The sequence below is a fragment of the Seriola dumerili genome, unplaced genomic scaffold (assembly GCF_002260705.1).
Source record: "Seriola dumerili isolate Sdu_G_001 unplaced genomic scaffold, Sdu_1.0 BDQW01000432.1, whole genome shotgun sequence".
Taxonomy (NCBI): domain Eukaryota; kingdom Metazoa; phylum Chordata; class Actinopteri; order Carangiformes; family Carangidae; genus Seriola; species Seriola dumerili.
The window spans coordinates 4,616,857-4,634,800 of NW_019174687.1; the positions used below are offsets into that span (position 1 = coordinate 4,616,857).

Here is a 17,944-nt window from a genome sequence, read left to right on the forward strand (position 1 = left end):
ATTTATTTTATTTTTATTGCATGAGTCAATTTGACAGGGACAATTACTGTGCATTAACCAAAAGAAGCTAAATTTTAAATAAGCCTAATTTAGGCTACTTTTCATGCGTGCTCCCCAGGCAAGATGCTGAAAAGGCAGCCTGAAAATATAATAAAATTACATATCTTAAATAATTTATATACACTACATTATAAAAACAAAATAGCACAGTACACATCCACCAATAAGTAATGTTACAGTACATGTGGTAGTTAGCTCCAAAAACACAAGCTGTAAGCTGCTAACCTTAGCATGCCTGGCTAACTAGCTTACTGCCAACAGTAATACCTCATTGTTACTTCCAAGGCTATGTACTAGCATATCATTAGCTAAAATATGTTATTCTGTAGGATAACTTCTGAGGTGACATTGGAAAAAGCTTTGTTCAGGACACCCGTCCTGATGATACATTACAGCAGGGTTTAAACCAGCATTGGTGGCTCTATGCTGGTCTGTAATTGATTTGGTTTAGTTCATTTATTAAACATTGAAAGTGAGATTTGTTGCCTGAAAATATGGGTTGTCCCTTATTACTCTGAGATGTGGTCAACTATATGAACTGGGTGATAGAGAGAGAGAGGGAGAAGCAGTAAGGCACTGTATATACCCCTCCACTGTTTGTTTATGTATTGTTTTTATTTATTTTTTCGTCTAAAATTCGGTGCAAAAAATACACAACCCAGTTGTGAAAATCTCCACATGACATACAGTAAAAAAAAGTTTACATGATCAGCTTAATGATCGGCTTCATCACATAAGGTGACCGCTCACAGTTTAATCATTCATCGCTTGGGAGAAGCAGGTGACAGATGGCATTATGGGAAATGTGGTGCCTTTTCTCTTCTGTGAGCGCAGCTTGTAATGGTCCTGCCAGGAGGCATTAAAGGCCACAGCCTGGACGCTGCTCTTTGCTCACAGGGTGAAGCTGATTGAAATTCCGATCCTCCCGCATCGCCGACGGTCCACAGCGCAATACTGCAAACCTATTTTACACTCTGCTGGCGTGGAGTGATGAAACCACAGAGCAAAAAAACTCTGGCAGCAAAAGTCCAAAAGCCGTATCGTCCACTTCTAGCTGGCTGGAGAGCATTCTTATCTTGAAGTGAAATGGAAAAAAGAAACTTTTAAGGAACTTTGGTTCCACTTTGGCACCTATAACTTTATAATTAGAATAAATAGTTTATAATCTATTAAACTTATGACAATAAATGTCCTTATGTAAACAGTAACACCTGCTGCTTTGATCGCTTCACCAAGTAATAATTTCACTGGATGTAATTACAAATTTTTCTGTGTTTATAAAATATTAGATAATGAATATCAGGAATCATATTTTGCCAAAATATGTATGCAGTATTTTGCATTCAAATGTTATGATTCCCTTTCCTGTTGGAAGCCTCCGTGTATTCCCTTGCTTGTATATTTTTGCTTTTATTATGCTGTTTTGGAGAAATTGGCCCAAACGCTGCATGAATGCCCCAAAGCTGCTGTAATGAAACTCTGACTCTTTGTAAACATCATCTCTGTGTTACATGTTTCTGCTTCTAACAAGGATGTGTCTGCTGGAAACTACTGTGATTACTGCCTATTTTATTCCACAGAGATGTAAACAAATACAGCCTCGGGTGATTCTCACTTTCATTACACCAAAACAGAAACATAATGGATATCCAGCAAACAACACAAGCTTATGGCAAATCACTTCACTCTGATATTGTCCCCGTTACAGACAGTATACTGGGTAACAAAAAATGAGGTCGCACTGACAAAAGTGAGATGTTGCTCAGAAAGCTTGAAAGCAAGTGCAGATTTAAAGGTGAAAGCGACTGCTGTTGGTTTTTGGTTAGAGGCAGGAGTCTCTGGTGTGTGTGTAAGTGGTTTTATTTTTGTTTTGCAATTTAAAACCTGTGTGGTGCAACATAACAGCCAATATGAAAACATAAGTGATTTTCTGCAATTATCCAAGAGAAATGTACTGTAGTGACAGACAGGTGAGACTCTGATTCCACCTAATTACAGGAAACATTGTCAATGTTATTAGTCGCACCTGCGCTTTTTGACTTTAAAATGTCTGCTGTGAAAAGGCCTGTTGCATTTCCAAGTGAGTGCTAGTCATCACACAGGGTTATATTTTAATTAGATTTTTTTTTAAATAAAATTGTAGCCTACTGTAGTGCAAGGGTTAAGAAGCTGTACACTGCAGTACAGGAGCAAGCCTGTTTACTGGTGTTTCCACGTCAACCTTAAATGAATCATCATCTGATGATGATACTGACTTTTGTCCTTGACATGTAGCTTTAGCATCGGTGTTTTAGCATATTACGTACGTAGCCGTTGTGTACATAGTTAAGACCCTTTTATGTGGTTTTTGAGCCAGCTGGAACATTACAAAATCACGCAGCCAATAACATCTGCTTAGGATATTGACCTTTCACCCTGCATAGGTCTGTGTAACTATGGAACACTCTTTCAGCTATTTATATTATGTAGCTACCTTGTTCATATTAATGTCCTTATATTAAAAACGTGTATTTATGCATCCTGTCCATCCCATTCTCCTGAACGCAATATTTCAGAAACACCTTGAATCAATTTCTTTAAATTTGGCACAAACATGCACTTGGACTCAAGGATGATTAGAATTTGGTGGTCAAAGGTCAAAGTCAGCTGTTACCTCACCGAACAGGTTTTAGGCCATAACTGAAGAATGCATATGCTAATTATGATACAATAAACCTACTACCTTCACTATATTACATGAGTTGTTGGCAGAGGCATACAGCTACAAAATGGTAATTCTAGTTAGTTATAGCTGGAAACATTAAGTCAGAGGACAAGGAGTTAGCGTTACTCGCTAGCTAGCTACAGCTGATCAAATCTGCTAGGGACAATTGACATTTCATCAAGAGGGACAGTATTTAGAAATGACTAGCCTACTTTTGATTACATCTGTGTAATGTAAGACACATGGTAGTTTGGCTACATTTAACCAACTAAAAGAGGATAGAAACCTTGTGCTTTAAGTTAGCGTCAATATTCTCCTGGCAGCAGCTGGAAATTCTGTCGCTATAGCAGCCACCACTGACACAGTCCTTTAGCAGTTTAACATTGACAGACATCTTTTATCTACTCCCTTAATGGCCATGTTGGTTCTTTAGGTGCTGTTTTTGGGTACTGTTGGCGTCATCACCTCCCTGAGGGCCGCACCAGCAGGTTTGTAACAGAGAAGTGTTCAGCTGGAGAAGTCTGGGCAGTAGATGTGGATGAATAATGAGCTCAGCTCTGCTCTAGCCTAACTGCTGATGCTTGGGTGCTCTTGAATTACTCAAAAATTGTTTCAGTCGAGTTGCTCGGTGCCCAAAAGCTGTTTTTGTGGTTAGCCCCCAGGTGTGAATGTGTGCAGCTGTGTAATTGTGTTGCTAAACACAGAGCATGCATGCATAGCAAACCATCCAGGGAACGGATGTACAAAGATTAAAAAAAAAAAAAAAAAAAAAAATTAGACCAAAAAATGAAAACAGGAGCTCACAGAGTGATGGGAGAGAGATGAGGGGAGGTAACCACTGCCACTCTTTGATCCCTGGAGAGAAAGTCAGGGACTGGCAAGTGTTGCCATGGTTACAGTATCCCATCGTTTTATGAGGCACCCTGCCTGTAACAGTCCTTGGCATATTTTCCTAATGTGTGTGTGTGTGTGTGTGTGTGTGTGTGTGTGTGTGTGTGTGTGTGTGGCCCTGTGTGTGTGTGTGGTGAGTGTGTGTGTGTGTGTGTGTGTGCACCCACCTGAGTGCATATATTATGAATGCAATTGATTGCGATCATCTTTAGTACATGCTTAGCTAAATAAACATTTTAAAATGCTAATTTGTATATACCAGAAGTATTGGAACAAGCACTAGTAGTAGCAGTACTTGTACTTAATAGTATATTAGGAATGGAAATAATTGTAGTAGTGCTATAATAGTAGTACTTGTATGTTGACAGAACAGGCTGAAGTTGTAATTGTAGCAATAGCTGTAATAGTAGCAGGACAAGCAGTAGAAGTAGTAGTAGTAGTAATAGTAGTAATAGTCATAGTAGTAGTTTAGTAGAGGAAGTAGTAGTAGTGGTAGATGAAGCAGCAAATACATTAGTAGCAGTAGTAGTCTTAGAAGTAGCAGAAGTACATGAGTAGATGTAGCAACAATAGATATAGTAGTAGTAGAAGTAATCTTAGTAGAAGTAGTAGAAGTAAATAGAGGAAGTAGTTTAGTAGCTGTAGTATGGTCAGTAGGAGAATGAGTAGTTTAATAGATACTGTAGTAGTAGTAGAAGCAGTAATTTAGTAGATAGCAGATTTAGTACTTGCAAGTAGATTAGTGGGTTTAGTAGTAGAAGTGATAGTAATAATAGTCATATTGAAAGTAGTAGAAGTAGGTTAGTAGTAGTAGTAGTGGGAGTTGTACTACTATGAGTAGTAGTAGATGTAGCAGCTTAGTATACATTCAGTAGTAGTACTGTAGTAGCAGCAGCGGCAACAGTAGAAGCTACTGTGTAAGTAGTAGAAGGAGAGGTGAAAGCAGCTGTAGTAGTATAGTATAGTATAGTAATGGTATAGTGTAGTATAGTATAGTATGGTATAGTGTAGTATATAGTATCGTATAGTATGGCAGACTAGAGGATGTAGTAGAAGTAGAACAGTAGAGATTAAGACCTATGTTTATTCTCACTTAAACCCAGACTAACCTCAGCAACCTTCATCTGTAGCAGCAACAATCAGTTCTCTGCACTGGAGGGCTTTTATTGTGTAGCAGCTGCAGTGAGCACACTTACTGCACAAGGGTTGCACCTGCTTCTAGCAACTGTTGTCTATTTCTTTCATTCTTCAGCCATGCATTTGTCTCCATGACGCATTGCAATAAGTTTTCTTTTTTTTTTTTTTTTAATCCCCAACTTTCAATAGCGCCATTATCCAAAGGGGAGTGGAAATGTGTAGGACAGTGTATTTTTGTATGAGCGAGTAAGACACAGACAGAGGAACATAGATTGTAAAGGACATGCTGCCGGATCTCCTGTAAGTGGAGGAAAATGAAATATAGCTGCCTCCCCTCCTCTCCCAGAGGAGCACTGAGGGAGCAGGTTTGATGCATCATCCTGTTCCCCCCTCAACCCACTGTGAACTCAGGATAACAGCAAGTGTTTACTGTGCACTGCTGACAAATGTAGCAATACAGAAAACAGCCCAAAACACAAGAGGTGACGTCTTAATGAGCCATTTCGTTTCATATTGCAGTCTTTAAATAGAAGAGGCACAAACCTATCTTGAAAGTATTCCTTCAACATCAGAAACAGGGTTATGATGAAAGCATCCGTTCAAAATAAATAAATAAATAAATAAATAAATAAACACACCCCAAATGGTATTTTGCTATGTAGTTAGTTTGGTTTTATTTGTCCAGGTTTTGTGGTACCTAACTTCTGCCTAACTTCTCGATTTCTGCCTCCACCCAGATACAATGGAGGTAAACTGAAAAATCGGATTAAAAAAAATGAAACAGTGAAACAGTGTCCCAGTTCCTGAACAAGCGGCCACAACAAACCATGTGCTCGCTGTAGAGGCACAGGAGGTGAGGAGAGTGCTTATGGACCCCAGCAGATACCTGGAGGGGTGTGTGTCATCACCCTCAGCCTGTCCCTGTCTGTGTCAAACTGTCCCCACTCTGCCAGTAATTATTAAGAGTCATCTCTGTGCCCAGCGGTGAAAATGACCACAGAATGGTGGCAGTGACGCCCAGTATTATGAAGTGCTTTGAAAGCCCCCGCCCACCCCCCCACCACCACCACTGCCCGTCATGTGCAATAACTGTTGAAGTGAAATGTTTCTCCGTACAAATTAAATGCGTTTTTTAATACCGTTTTAAAGCCTTTACAATGCAGTTTGTTACTGCTACTTATCATCTATATATTTATTATATACACATATATGCTTCTTTGTGGCTGGTCCGACTATGGCCCAGCACCACCTCTGCAAATGTCAGTGACTGCCTGAATGATAAAGTTATACCAGTGGTCGGCCCAGTGTGGGGCTGTTCCCATTGGCTGTTGCTCTTTCAGAATGATTTGGCGCTCTCAGCTGCGCGCTCCGCCTGTATATTTACATGTTAACCAGCTAACCAGTTTGTTTGTGTCTGTGTTTCTCTGCATACAGGTTGCCTGTTTGAGAACGAGCTGTGCTCACCATATGAGATCTGTGTCAACGGTAAGATATTTGACACAACACACACATTTTTAAAAGCTTTATTAGAATCTACCAATTACATCACGCATATTTGAATGTATTTACAGGTCTTTTGTATGTTCGTTGAGACTTGTGGGGGGAAAAAAAACACTTGTTACAACCCAGATGGAACTCAATTTTGATAGCTCTCAGGCTATGATTTAAAAATAATCTTTTAACATTGATATTTACAACCAGGTGTTAATAACAGATCAGCTCATTAGAAAAAGCAGGTAAAATAACACAAGCTATCGCTTAGATTAAACCTTCTCTCATTTACAAGAAGAACATCATTAGATATAGGCCTCTTTGTTACTCTCTTGGTAACATGACTCTTTAAGGCTACTTCCTAAAGACAGTTGATGTGTATTTTTAAAGCAATAGTTGAAGGTCATTCATGTGTTCCATGCAAAATGTTCTGCTCCTAAATCTAGTTCCCTTCATGATCTGGGAGTGGTTGAATGTCTGAGCTGAATTCTGATTTTGTCGTTGTTGTTTGTGACTCGGCCACTGCTCAAGATTTGTCTTAACGAACACGTACGACCGCAGAAACCAAAACATACTCAGTCTCTAACGTTTTAACGATGGCAGTTACAACAGGCGACGTGTTTGCTAAATTAATGTGAACAGTGATACGACCTTCTTTAGAATTAGCTGCAGTGTTTTGTAATCACACACACTCATAACCACGTATACATATAAATAATAAACCCACGCTGTCTCTGCCTTACTGTTTCCTTTGCGGCTTCTCTCCCATCAAGAGGAAGGAAGGAACCTCCTGCTGAGAATCAACCTAGAATTTAAAAAAAAAAAAAAAAAAAGCTCAAAGCATGAAATTGGTTCACAGAAAATCATTTGCATATGTTTTTTGAATCTTGGGAGCACTTGTGAGTCCACTGGGTCAGAAGGATGATAACCGGCTCATACTACATCTTTTCCTAAGCTGACCTTTTTTTATTTTTCCTGTCTGCCGATCATCCGCTTTCATTGGTTCACTGGGAAGCTCACGGCTGTGCAGAGCAGGCTTCACTTATCAGCATCTCTGCAGAATACTATAATCCTCTGTATGATCTCATTAAGCATGTGAATGGTCTGTTAGGAGGTGCAGGTGGCCACGCCGTCGGGCAGCTACACAGTCGAGCGAATGTGTTTCTGACCTGCTTCCTGATGTGTATTTATTTCAGGTAAGCATGTGTTTGTTCTGAATTCATTAGCTTGGTCCTATCCTGTCTGAACAGTGTCCTTTTGAAATGCGTCCCGTAATGTAATTCAGTGTCTGGTGCGGTGGGGAAAAAAAAAAAAAGATTATATCCGCAGTGAATTTTATTTTTAGCAGCGCTCAGACGGGCTCTCCGTCTGTGTTGTGACGGCCTCAGGTGACCTCGATTCACTTGATGAAAAAAATGTGTCAACTTCTTTTATGTGGATAGGTGGTCTGCTGGATTTAATTTCTGTGACACTCATGTCCTCTGTGCTTCTAGAAATTTACATTTGTCATTTCCAAGGGTCTTAGAAAAGTTTTAAAACTCGAAACACACTGCAATCAGAGCTTTTTGTTTTTTAAGGTTGCTTCTGGTGTTATTTGGATTGACGCAACACAATTATATACAAGCCTTTGTGGAAACATTTAGACCTGCATGTGGGGCAGCGGTTTCCAACCCTGGGGGGGGGGGGGGGGGGGGGCAGGACACCTTGAAGAGGTCGCATGATTTATCTAATTCCATGGTTCCTAAACTTTCCACCTTATGGCGCATCAAAATGAAGCGAAGTGTTTATTCTGGACACCCACAGTATATGTTATAGAGCTACAAGCAGTTACGCAAGAGATTTAAAAAAAACAAACAAGTAAACTATCCTGTATTTCCTAAGCAACAAATAAGTAAAAAAAACATTTTCTTAAAGTAAAAAAAAAAAAACAATATACTAACCAACAAAAGAAAGAGCAGACATCTGTTTACATAAAGGGGAAAATGATAGAAAGAGAAAATTGAAAGTTGAAACAGAAAAGACTTTCATCTCTTCTCATGATGGTTTGGAAACTGTTGTCAGACAGCAGCGAAACAAAGGGAAGTAAATGTCATTCATCATCCGTGTATGTCATCGATTTTGCAGATTTCAGTTGTGCACACAGTTTTGTGTGATGTGTTTTTCTTTGCTTCATTGCCTTCTGGTAGTAAATACAAGCTACTGCTTTACCTCCGTTTCTTCATACGTCATGAGAAACCTGTCAGATATCAGTTAGATGGTGGTTGAGTAGTCGTGTTTCCACAGCTGATGTTTCAGCTGTGAAGGAGGACTCTGTCCAACCTTTGGGGGGTTATTTCCAGACACTACACTTGTCTAATTTGATTTTCCTCGACTGGTGAGTGTTTGACATCAAGATGTTGCTGCTCTCACCCAGATTTGAACTGAAATGCTAATGGATGTGTTTTGGTGGAGCTACTTGTCGGCTCAGCTGCACTTTCAGTCCAACTTTCAGAGAGCATGAAAAGCTCCCCCGGGCTGAGTCAGGTGAGATGAGGCTGCTCAGACAGCTGGATCTCTCAGTGGAAAAGCTACAGTGGCTGCACCTCCAGCCATTGTTCACACCCACTGTGTCTGACCTGCTTCAATAGCTGCTGTCACATTGCTCCTTGCAGACAATGCCAGTCTGTTGTGTTGGTGATTGGCAGCTCAGCCTCTATCAGGCAACACAGCAGCTCTGATTGCCTGAGCCGCCTATAATCTACTGGCAGAGAGAAACAAGGAGTGTGGTTGGTGTTGTTTAGCTGAGGAGAGCGTGACAAATTAAAACATATTTCAATACCTGGAGGAAACAAGTTGTAAAGTAGTCTTTAACACTGAAACCCAGAGTCTATAGAGCAACTGCTGCTGCACTGCTCTCTCAGATCTGTTACCTTCAGGCTCTAGTCAATTCAGTGCGTCACAGCAGAGATATTCACAAGATAGTAACGGCAAAACATCATGGACTGTTTATGTAAAAGGTTTCAGCAGCAGAGACTCAATGTTCGTCTTGTTCTGCCTTGTTAAGAACCCAGTGCATCATATATCACTTGATAATCATCTATTACCACATGTATTGTATATCACGTCAGTCTGTGAAAGAAAACATTTTGACCATATTTGTATATACATATATATATATATATATATATATATGTGTGTGTGTGTGTGTGTATATATAGTATATTTATTTTACATAATCATAAAATAAAAAATAGGCAAAATGATATCACATTACCATGTATCAATATATTCAGTGTATTGTACAGGTATATCCATTACTCTGTGCAGTTGGCCTGTATCTGTGTTTGAAAAGGGCTTTTGGCAGATGTTATTAAATGTGAACATAATGATCTTTGCCTGCAGAGAAATTTACCTTCAGCATTAGAAAACCACATAAAGTGAGGGTTGACGCAATAGTCCAGGATTCAGTGGCGAGCACCTAGCTATTTTCAGGCGCATCACCCCGACATGTCTGGGTACAGAAGGAGAGAGGTCGGGCCAGCTGCGTCGCAACACACTGCTAGATCAGTGACTTGACATTTTCATTGTGACTTTCATCTCAGCAGACGGAGCGATGTCGCAGTTAGAGCTGGAGCATCAAATGTCTACAAGGGTCGGCTTGATTACACTGCAAAAAGTGCCCATGATGATATATTCACGTGGTAGTGAGTTTTCCAGTGGTTCACAAGTGACTGATAAAGACAGAGTTTATCACTTGTTTGTAGGAATTTATTGATACTGTTGTGATTGTCCACAGATAAGTCCATTTAATTGAACTATGTATGGATTTAATAAGTTCAGATGGTCATTTTGTGCAGTGTAGAAACCTCTGATGACTGGCATTTTCAGCTCCAGCCTGCATCTGAATCTGGCCACAGACATTTGGATAGCTGCCTGTCAGTTACTGGCTACTTACTTACTTACTGGCTCACTGAAAGGTTCCTATGTTTATACATGTTTTAACTAAGGCTGCAACTCAGTTATTTTCATTAGTGAATGGGGAATGCGTGTGGTCTGCGGATTATTTTCTCAATTAATTGCTTTTTTCTATTAAAAAAAAATGACAAACACCCATTATGTCCCAAGAGAAGCATCAGATTTGATCCTCACATTTTGAGGAACTATATTTTTGGAATTACATACCAAAACTAAAATGATTATTTTTGTTATCAAAATTTTCTGTTGATTGATTAATTGACTAATGATTTTTACTCTTTAATGTAACATTAACCATATACATAATCCATATTAACCCAAATAATATGCAGTATACTTTACATTATTGTCCTTCACTTTCATTTTCCCTAATGCAACATAATTATTTAGATATTAAGATATCTGAATATTTTTTCTTTTGTTTGAATGTTTGAGACATGATTGAACATGTTCATTTCTATATTGTAAGAACTTTGCTTTGGAGAGTCACTTTTTGTCCATATTATATTATAATAATAACATGATATTGCAGCTAAATGTGCAGATTAATCAGGGGAGTGCGGTGCCTTCATATGCACCACATTTGCAAACTGGGTCAAGTGGAAAGCTCTGACGTTACTGTCACTCGTGAGTCTGATATACGTCATTGTTTTCTTGCAAACTTTACTTTTAAAAGGTTTCACTTTTGAGGACGAGGGTGTTGTTTCAGTGAGTCAGGTCGGGAGCGGGGATAAAGGCTGAGACTTATTTGTTTAACCCACTTTTATTTTTAGGTGTGGTGCTGCTGCGTGGTAAGATATCATAAGCACGAGTCAGTGATTAATGTATGTATTGTTTGAGTCAGCTATTTCTACATATGACAGCTGTTCTCTGTGTGATATGTCATAATTCAATACAATGTAGGTTGTCACTATATTGCATCATGTAGGTGTTGTTACAGTGATTAAACCTGTCTTTTAGTCAGACTAACAACATTTATTGACAAAATTTTTTATTATTTTACTCCTGTCCCAGCTGTTCAATGATATGGATTAATATTTTGTTAAATATGATGCAATAATGAAAAGTAATTTCCATAAATAATTTGATTTTATGACACAGATCTAAAAGCAGAGTTCAGATAATCTATAAGAAGCCATAAAATCAGTTATAGCTGGATTCATATTGAGCTAGGAAACATGACAAATTAATCAGTATGTGTGTAGATGTATGTAAGAACAAAACATGGACAGCAGGTGAATCAAACTCCATCAAACTCCAACTAATCGATTAGCTCCTTTACCGCACAAACTCACTGTCAGTGCGACCTCTGTGTTGTCTTACGATCGTTCAGCCTTGTAATAGATTAATCAGTTTTACCCCCCCCCCGATGACTTGATCTGTGCTGGGATGTGACGGATCATATTTGCTCTGTGAAGCTTGCTCAGCGGCCATCCGTCCTGGATCAGGGAATGCGCTGAGGTTATCTGAGCTCTGCTAATATTTTCAGATGGAGAGACGAGCAGTGATGTGGAGAGCAGCCCCAATCCATCCCAGTGTGCTCTCTGCCTTTGTTTGTGTTGACAATCTTTTGGAGTATGGTGAATTGGCTCTAATCACACTCTGTCGTACTGCTTACTGGAGATTTAACAGCACTAATCTCTGAAACATTGAAATTTTCCATCTTAGTTTGGTCGTTTCTGTTGTTCAGTTAGATGACAGGAAAAGAATCAGAGCTGTGCACTGCGACTGATGATAGTTAGCAAATATATGTAGATGAAGGTTTTTCCATTTCTCCATAAGAAATAGAAAACAATGGTGTATATTGGCTTAACAGTGGGCTAAGAATAGCTTGTTTTCTGTCTTAAAGGCACACTCTTTGTATTACCAACAACTCAAGTGTACTAAAACAATGGCATGGACACCCACTAGGATTCGCGAGATATATCCAGAGGGGCTGTGAGAAGAAGATTAACAGGATGCTAAAGTACGGTGGCCCAGACTGGTCAACACAACAACATGAATGCAAATTAAGCCACAACATGAAAACAAAAGCCACAACGTGAATGCCAAAGCAACAACACTAATTAAAAATCCATAACACAACTGTCTGGGCCACCATTCAAAAGCAGATACATTTTTTCTGATCTGTCTGTGAATGTTCTCATTCGTCCAGGTCATAGTTATCTCTCTCTCAAATTGAATCGAAGGCAACTGGACTTGTATTTGTCTGTGGAAGACGTTTCGCCTCTTATCCAAGCGGCTTCATCAGTTCATCATGTATTGGTCTCTCTAGTCCGCACTAGTCTGACCAAGAAAGTGGAGTAGGACCAAGGTATTTAACCTCTTGTGGGTGGGTCCACCAAAGTACCTGTGAAAGTACTGGTTTCACCTGACCATTGTTGTGATCTCATGTGGACGACCGTCGTTAGGGTCAGGTGACCCTGTTGTTATCCCGTGTGAACGACAGTCGTTAGGGTCAGGTGAGCCCCTGGTGGATGACGATCGTTGAGAGTCGTCTGAGGTTATGTTGTTGACTCTTTTTTTCTGATACACAAAATTAGGCCTTCTTCATGTGAAATACAGGAAATATTACATCTCTTCATGCTTCTAAAAATAATGCAGATACATTGTGGAATGAAAGGTCTGTTTGTCTGAACTAGTCACAACCAATAGACATGCAACTGGAGATGAAGTAGACAGCTTGGTTTTAAGAGGTCATAAGGTAAAAATGGTGGACACCACATCATAAAGATGCTTGTTTGTTTTTATGAGACTGCTAAGTACACAGCTGTTAATGCTAATGTTAGCTATGTAGGAATAGCAAAACTTACAAACAGCTCCTTTAAGTGCAACGCTCCCTAAAAATAAATAAATGTAAACCCTCCACGCTGTGATCTTCACTTCAGTGATTCCAGTATATACCAACACACAGTATGAGATCAGCAATGTAAACAAAACAATGACAAAAATGTTCATGTTCTGTGTGGGAAGTTTATATATATGAAAATTGCATATATTTTTTTGTGTGATAGGATTTCTGAACAGTTTCTGAATGTGTATTTAATAGCCCAGTTGCTACATGTCTTCCATCTCTTGCTCTGTCATGGAGCCACTGTTGTCCCCCAGGTGTTGATTGGGTCCCTTGGCTTTACTGCCAGAGCTGTAATGGAGCTCATCTTGAAGAAGCTTGCTCAGCATGGAAACGCTAATTTCCATCAGAGAATATGGCCTCCAGTTACCCTTTAATTGGTATTAGTTAACTCAGCAAGAGGAGAGCTGCTTTTCTAGTGGCCTACTGTGTGCTGCAGATAAGTGTTATTATTCCTCTGCTATATCCAGAGTATATAAAACATTATGGCCTGCTGATTTTGACGTTAAATCAAAAGAGCAGGGGGATGAAAAGCATTATAGAGGATTTTTTAATAGTTAGATTAACTGTTTATCATCCACCCTGTTGTTATTTAAAACAAATTAAGTATTTTTGATCATAGATCCTTGAATTTTGACATAAACTTTTTGGACTGCCAGAGTGCTTTAAAGGAGGAGGAGGAGGAGGACACCTTATTTTTAAGATTTCAGTTCTATTCTCTAACTTGGTGAGAGTCTTCCATTCATATCAATACATGTGTGGTCTCTGAAATTTGTGCATTGTGCTAGTATCCTTTAGGGCAAACATCGGGTTCGGTATAGTGTCCTCTGTACTGGGAGTCGACAGTTTAAGTGCTGAAAAGTGCAGTTAGTGTTAGCTTACTGACAGCCATCAGTTCACACTAAAACAACTTTTACCACCTCAAACTTCATCCCCACCACTTGATACTTACTGGCTTTGATGGCATGTTGCCACGCTGCTTTATGTAGCAGCAAAAGCTAAAGTTAGCATGCCTAAAATTTCCATTGTGTTGTATTTCAGTGCTGTATAATCTGACAAACTACTAGCAACATGGTGCACAGTGGCCGTCCTGCTAGATGTTTTTAAAATAGCAATGCTGTTGCCTGTGTGTGTTTATTATTAAGAAAAACAAAAAAAAAACATTAGCTCATGTGGCTAAATAGCTACACTGTCAGTTGTTTATCTTTCCAGCACAGAGGCCAATCACCGCTGTTAAATGTTGAGAAGGGAGGCTAACCCCACCTTTAAAATGCTGCATCAGTATTCATCCGATTTGGAAGTACAGAACACACCATGGGTAGCTCACAGCACCTGGAAAATGATTGTTTATAACAAAAATAAAGTGGTGGTTTGACAGCCTGCATTAACTCCCAGCAGTTGAAAAGGCATCAGGTAATCACGAGCAACACTTGTGACATTAAAATACTGATGTCACCTTTAAGATAATTAATTCTAAATCATAAAAGATATTAAATTTGTTAAAAATGTGTGTTGACTGTCAGAACAACACATCCAGGAACAGCCTTTGGCTCTCCTGAACGCAGCCCAGGTGTTCCTTACAAACCAAGATGGGGGATTCACATGCCGATCCCTGACAACACACACAGTGACAAAGGAGGGTGCTCTGTCTCAGCCGCCCACCGTCCTTCCTGTTTATTAGCTGTGAGGGACAAAAAAGCACTCGATGGAAATCACCATGGCAACAAGCGCGAGAGGAGCACAGCTAAACTGGCCCATTACCCAACTGTGCCCTGTTGCATGTTGTCTCCTGAACATGCGCTGCAGCATTGGACATGTCACAACAGCCCATGGCAAGGGCAGTCTGGGCTGAAAATATCTTAAGAGAGTCTAAATTTATTGATCGATTGGCGTATTGGACATTTGAATCATTTCTTCCGTTACTAGTCTCGGCTGCTGCTTGTTGAGAGTTCATGACAGCTTTTGAAATTCCTGTTTTAAACTTTCAGGGCAGGGATTAGCCCAAAGCTAAAGAGGCTTTTGATTGTATCTCTCCATTGTATTTTGTTGTAATTAGGCTTGAGTTTTCTGGTGAACAAGAGGTGATGCATTTTTCATCTACAGTTTGTAGTATAAGTTGAAGAGGTTAGTAAGCATGAGCTTTGATAAAAGACGAGTGAAGCAACTGTGTGGGAAAAAGACATTGTCTTCATTATGTGTGTTTGAGGTTTGAGACTTGCCCTTTATGCATTCAGTGTCAGTAGCTCTCAGTGTAATTCCAGGATAAGGCTGGTGATTGTCTTTGTTAATGACAACCAAACCCATGAAAGGTGAACAATGTCATCAATGAATTGATTGTATATGTTACTCCTCTGTGCTCACTCACACACAACGTCCTGTTGTCATGCAAGAGTACCATATGTGTATTAATCCATGGCTAAAAATAGTCCTTAATGAATTAACTTTTTCCTCCTGTTTATCTTTGCAAAAATAAATAAATAAATACAATAGCCAGCTCTTTTGGGAAATTACTGAACCTTTTCTTTTTGGAAATGACACTGTAAAATTGTGATCTAATTTTAAAAATATAGCTTAGGGCTGAGTGCTGCAGACAGACAGAGGAAGTCAATTGTTGAAAATAAGTAAAATACAGAATAATGTCAGCCTCTTCCATTAAATTTCTCTTTTTACCCTGGTTAAAAATGAACAATTCTACGCTCAGTGACATAACACAGCTGCTTCACTGAGAAAGCTATAATCACCCCTCTTTGCTGGAGGGGGTTTATATTGTGCTGAGTTTGAATTAACTCACACAATAGTTGCCTGCTACTGTATTGTTGTTATTCAGAATCACTGAGTCGCTGAAATGATTGTATTTAGGGAGTTTTTTTCTTTCCCTTTCCCCATGGTTATGTAGTATTTAGCATTTTGGCATATTTAAATGTGAGCAAACACCTTTAGATATAGAATAAATGAATTTCTAGGTTACTGTGTTAAACAGATGTAACGGTAAAGTCATTTTTCAGTTTCTTCCTTCATTTCAAAACAAAATTAATTGTTCAATAAAGTGTTGAAGGTCCCATATACACTGTTGCCCATAAAGTTGGAATAATTTTGTTTTCAGACACAATCCTCAGTTTATTCCTATTTAAATGCATCAGTAATCACTTTTGACCAGGTGCAATAATTACATTATGTGTCCCAATTACCCAGGTAAAATGAATTCATGCATAACATTTGTTTGGCGCTTAAAAAATATTTAAAAAAATATTTTATTCCAACTTTATGAGCAACAGTGTAGTATAAAGGTAGATGTCCATGTGTAGTTTGATTATAAAGCAGGTCTAGGTTCTATATTAATACTGTGAAAGTATCAAAGCCTCAGTCCACAGAGAAATGCACACAGCCTGTATTCAGAACCTGAGCCTTAAAACCAGCCGTCAGGACATCTGGAACTTTGTGATGTCACAATGAAGCAGTCACTGCCCTCAGCCACATCCCAAGCCACACCCACCTGGACCCACCATCCAACCTTGCAGGATTTGGTTTCTCTGAGTGTTTACTTGAAATCTGCTATATTTTTATTGGATCACTCAGAAAACAGTCAGCCAATCAGAATAGAGGCTCTGAGCCTTCTCTCTTCTGATTCGCTCACCGACTTGTTGTTACTAGAGCTCCAGAGAGAAGCCTGAGAGAGGAGATGTAAAACTACATTGAGATGGTTATTGGTTCTTAAAACTACAAATATATCTTCTTATGGATCAACATTTCAAATAAAACACTGGAAAAGTGTAAAATATGGGACTTTTAAATATAAAAGTAGAGTTATGGTGAGTTTTATTAGGCATAAAACTTTACCATCAGCATACAAGACTTATCTTTAGTAACTGAGAAATTTCTGAATAATGTAATATCAAGGGATAACTGTGAAAACTAAATTGAAAACTGGTGCTGAAGTCAGTTTCTTCTTATGTTCTTGCTCTCAGGAAGCACATCACTAATAGGAACTTTGGTCAGCGAACACTGAACACTCCAGTGGAGTTCGGAGACTGAGTGTATTTGTTTAATGATCTCGCACAGCCTCTACCGTCATTGGCATATTTGCTGAACGCTTGTCTGATTACACTAATTGGCTGGTGTGGATAGTGCTATTGATCAAAAGTGTGTGGCTTGACAGTCGTCTGAGGGAAGTTCCTGTAACTTTTCTCCCATGGCTTTGTAATGGAACCGCATTCTTGTTAAGAAAGAACAACTGAACAAAAGCAAAAATATGTTTTGGTTTGACCTTTTTTCATTTTGAGTCATGAGGCAGACAGATACCACTTATACTGTAGATCAGACTGAGATTAAAATAACAAACAAAAACAAAACTACAGCTCAGTTCATGATATGGCAGTTTATAAGACAGCGGTGTAGTGGCAGATCAGCAGAATATGGAGCCAAGAATGGTTAATCAAACTATAAACATCTTCATATTTACAGAGGTCTTCCTTAATAAAAGGGGAACTGTCCCATCTAATAAAACTAACTTAATGAACGTGCAGGCGCTGATAGGTTATTGATTAATACCAATGACTCAGTGATTAATTGGTTGATGCTTTCTCATTGCCGATAAATCGTCAAACCACGCCGATACGTTGTATTTTCACCGCATTAAGAAAAAAAAATCCACGCAGAGCGAGCCCTGTACGCATCCGCAGCAGCCAATGTAGCTTATCAAATGCAACATGTTATTTTAACATTATTTAACAAGTGCTAGCATTGCAAATGATAAGAGACAGAACAGAGTGGTGGCATGTATGGAGGAAACCCTTTACTTTCTAGCCAGTGAAAGCAGCCCAGGCCCTGCCAGGCGATGCCAGAAGCCATTGATCTTG

At 39.2% G+C, this 17,944-nt stretch overlaps 1 protein-coding gene across 1 annotated transcript in view; it reads left to right on the forward strand.

Moving 5' to 3' along the window:
• Positions 1-17,944, forward strand: part of LOC111233814 (receptor-type tyrosine-protein phosphatase N2-like) — a 236,598-nt gene that overhangs the window by 9,711 nt on the left and 208,943 nt on the right. Inside the window, exon 2 of the mRNA XM_022761719.1 lies at positions 6,227-6,277. Coding sequence (XP_022617440.1) covers positions 6,227-6,277 — 51 coding nt within the window. The remainder of the gene's footprint in view (positions 1-6,226; positions 6,278-17,944) is intronic.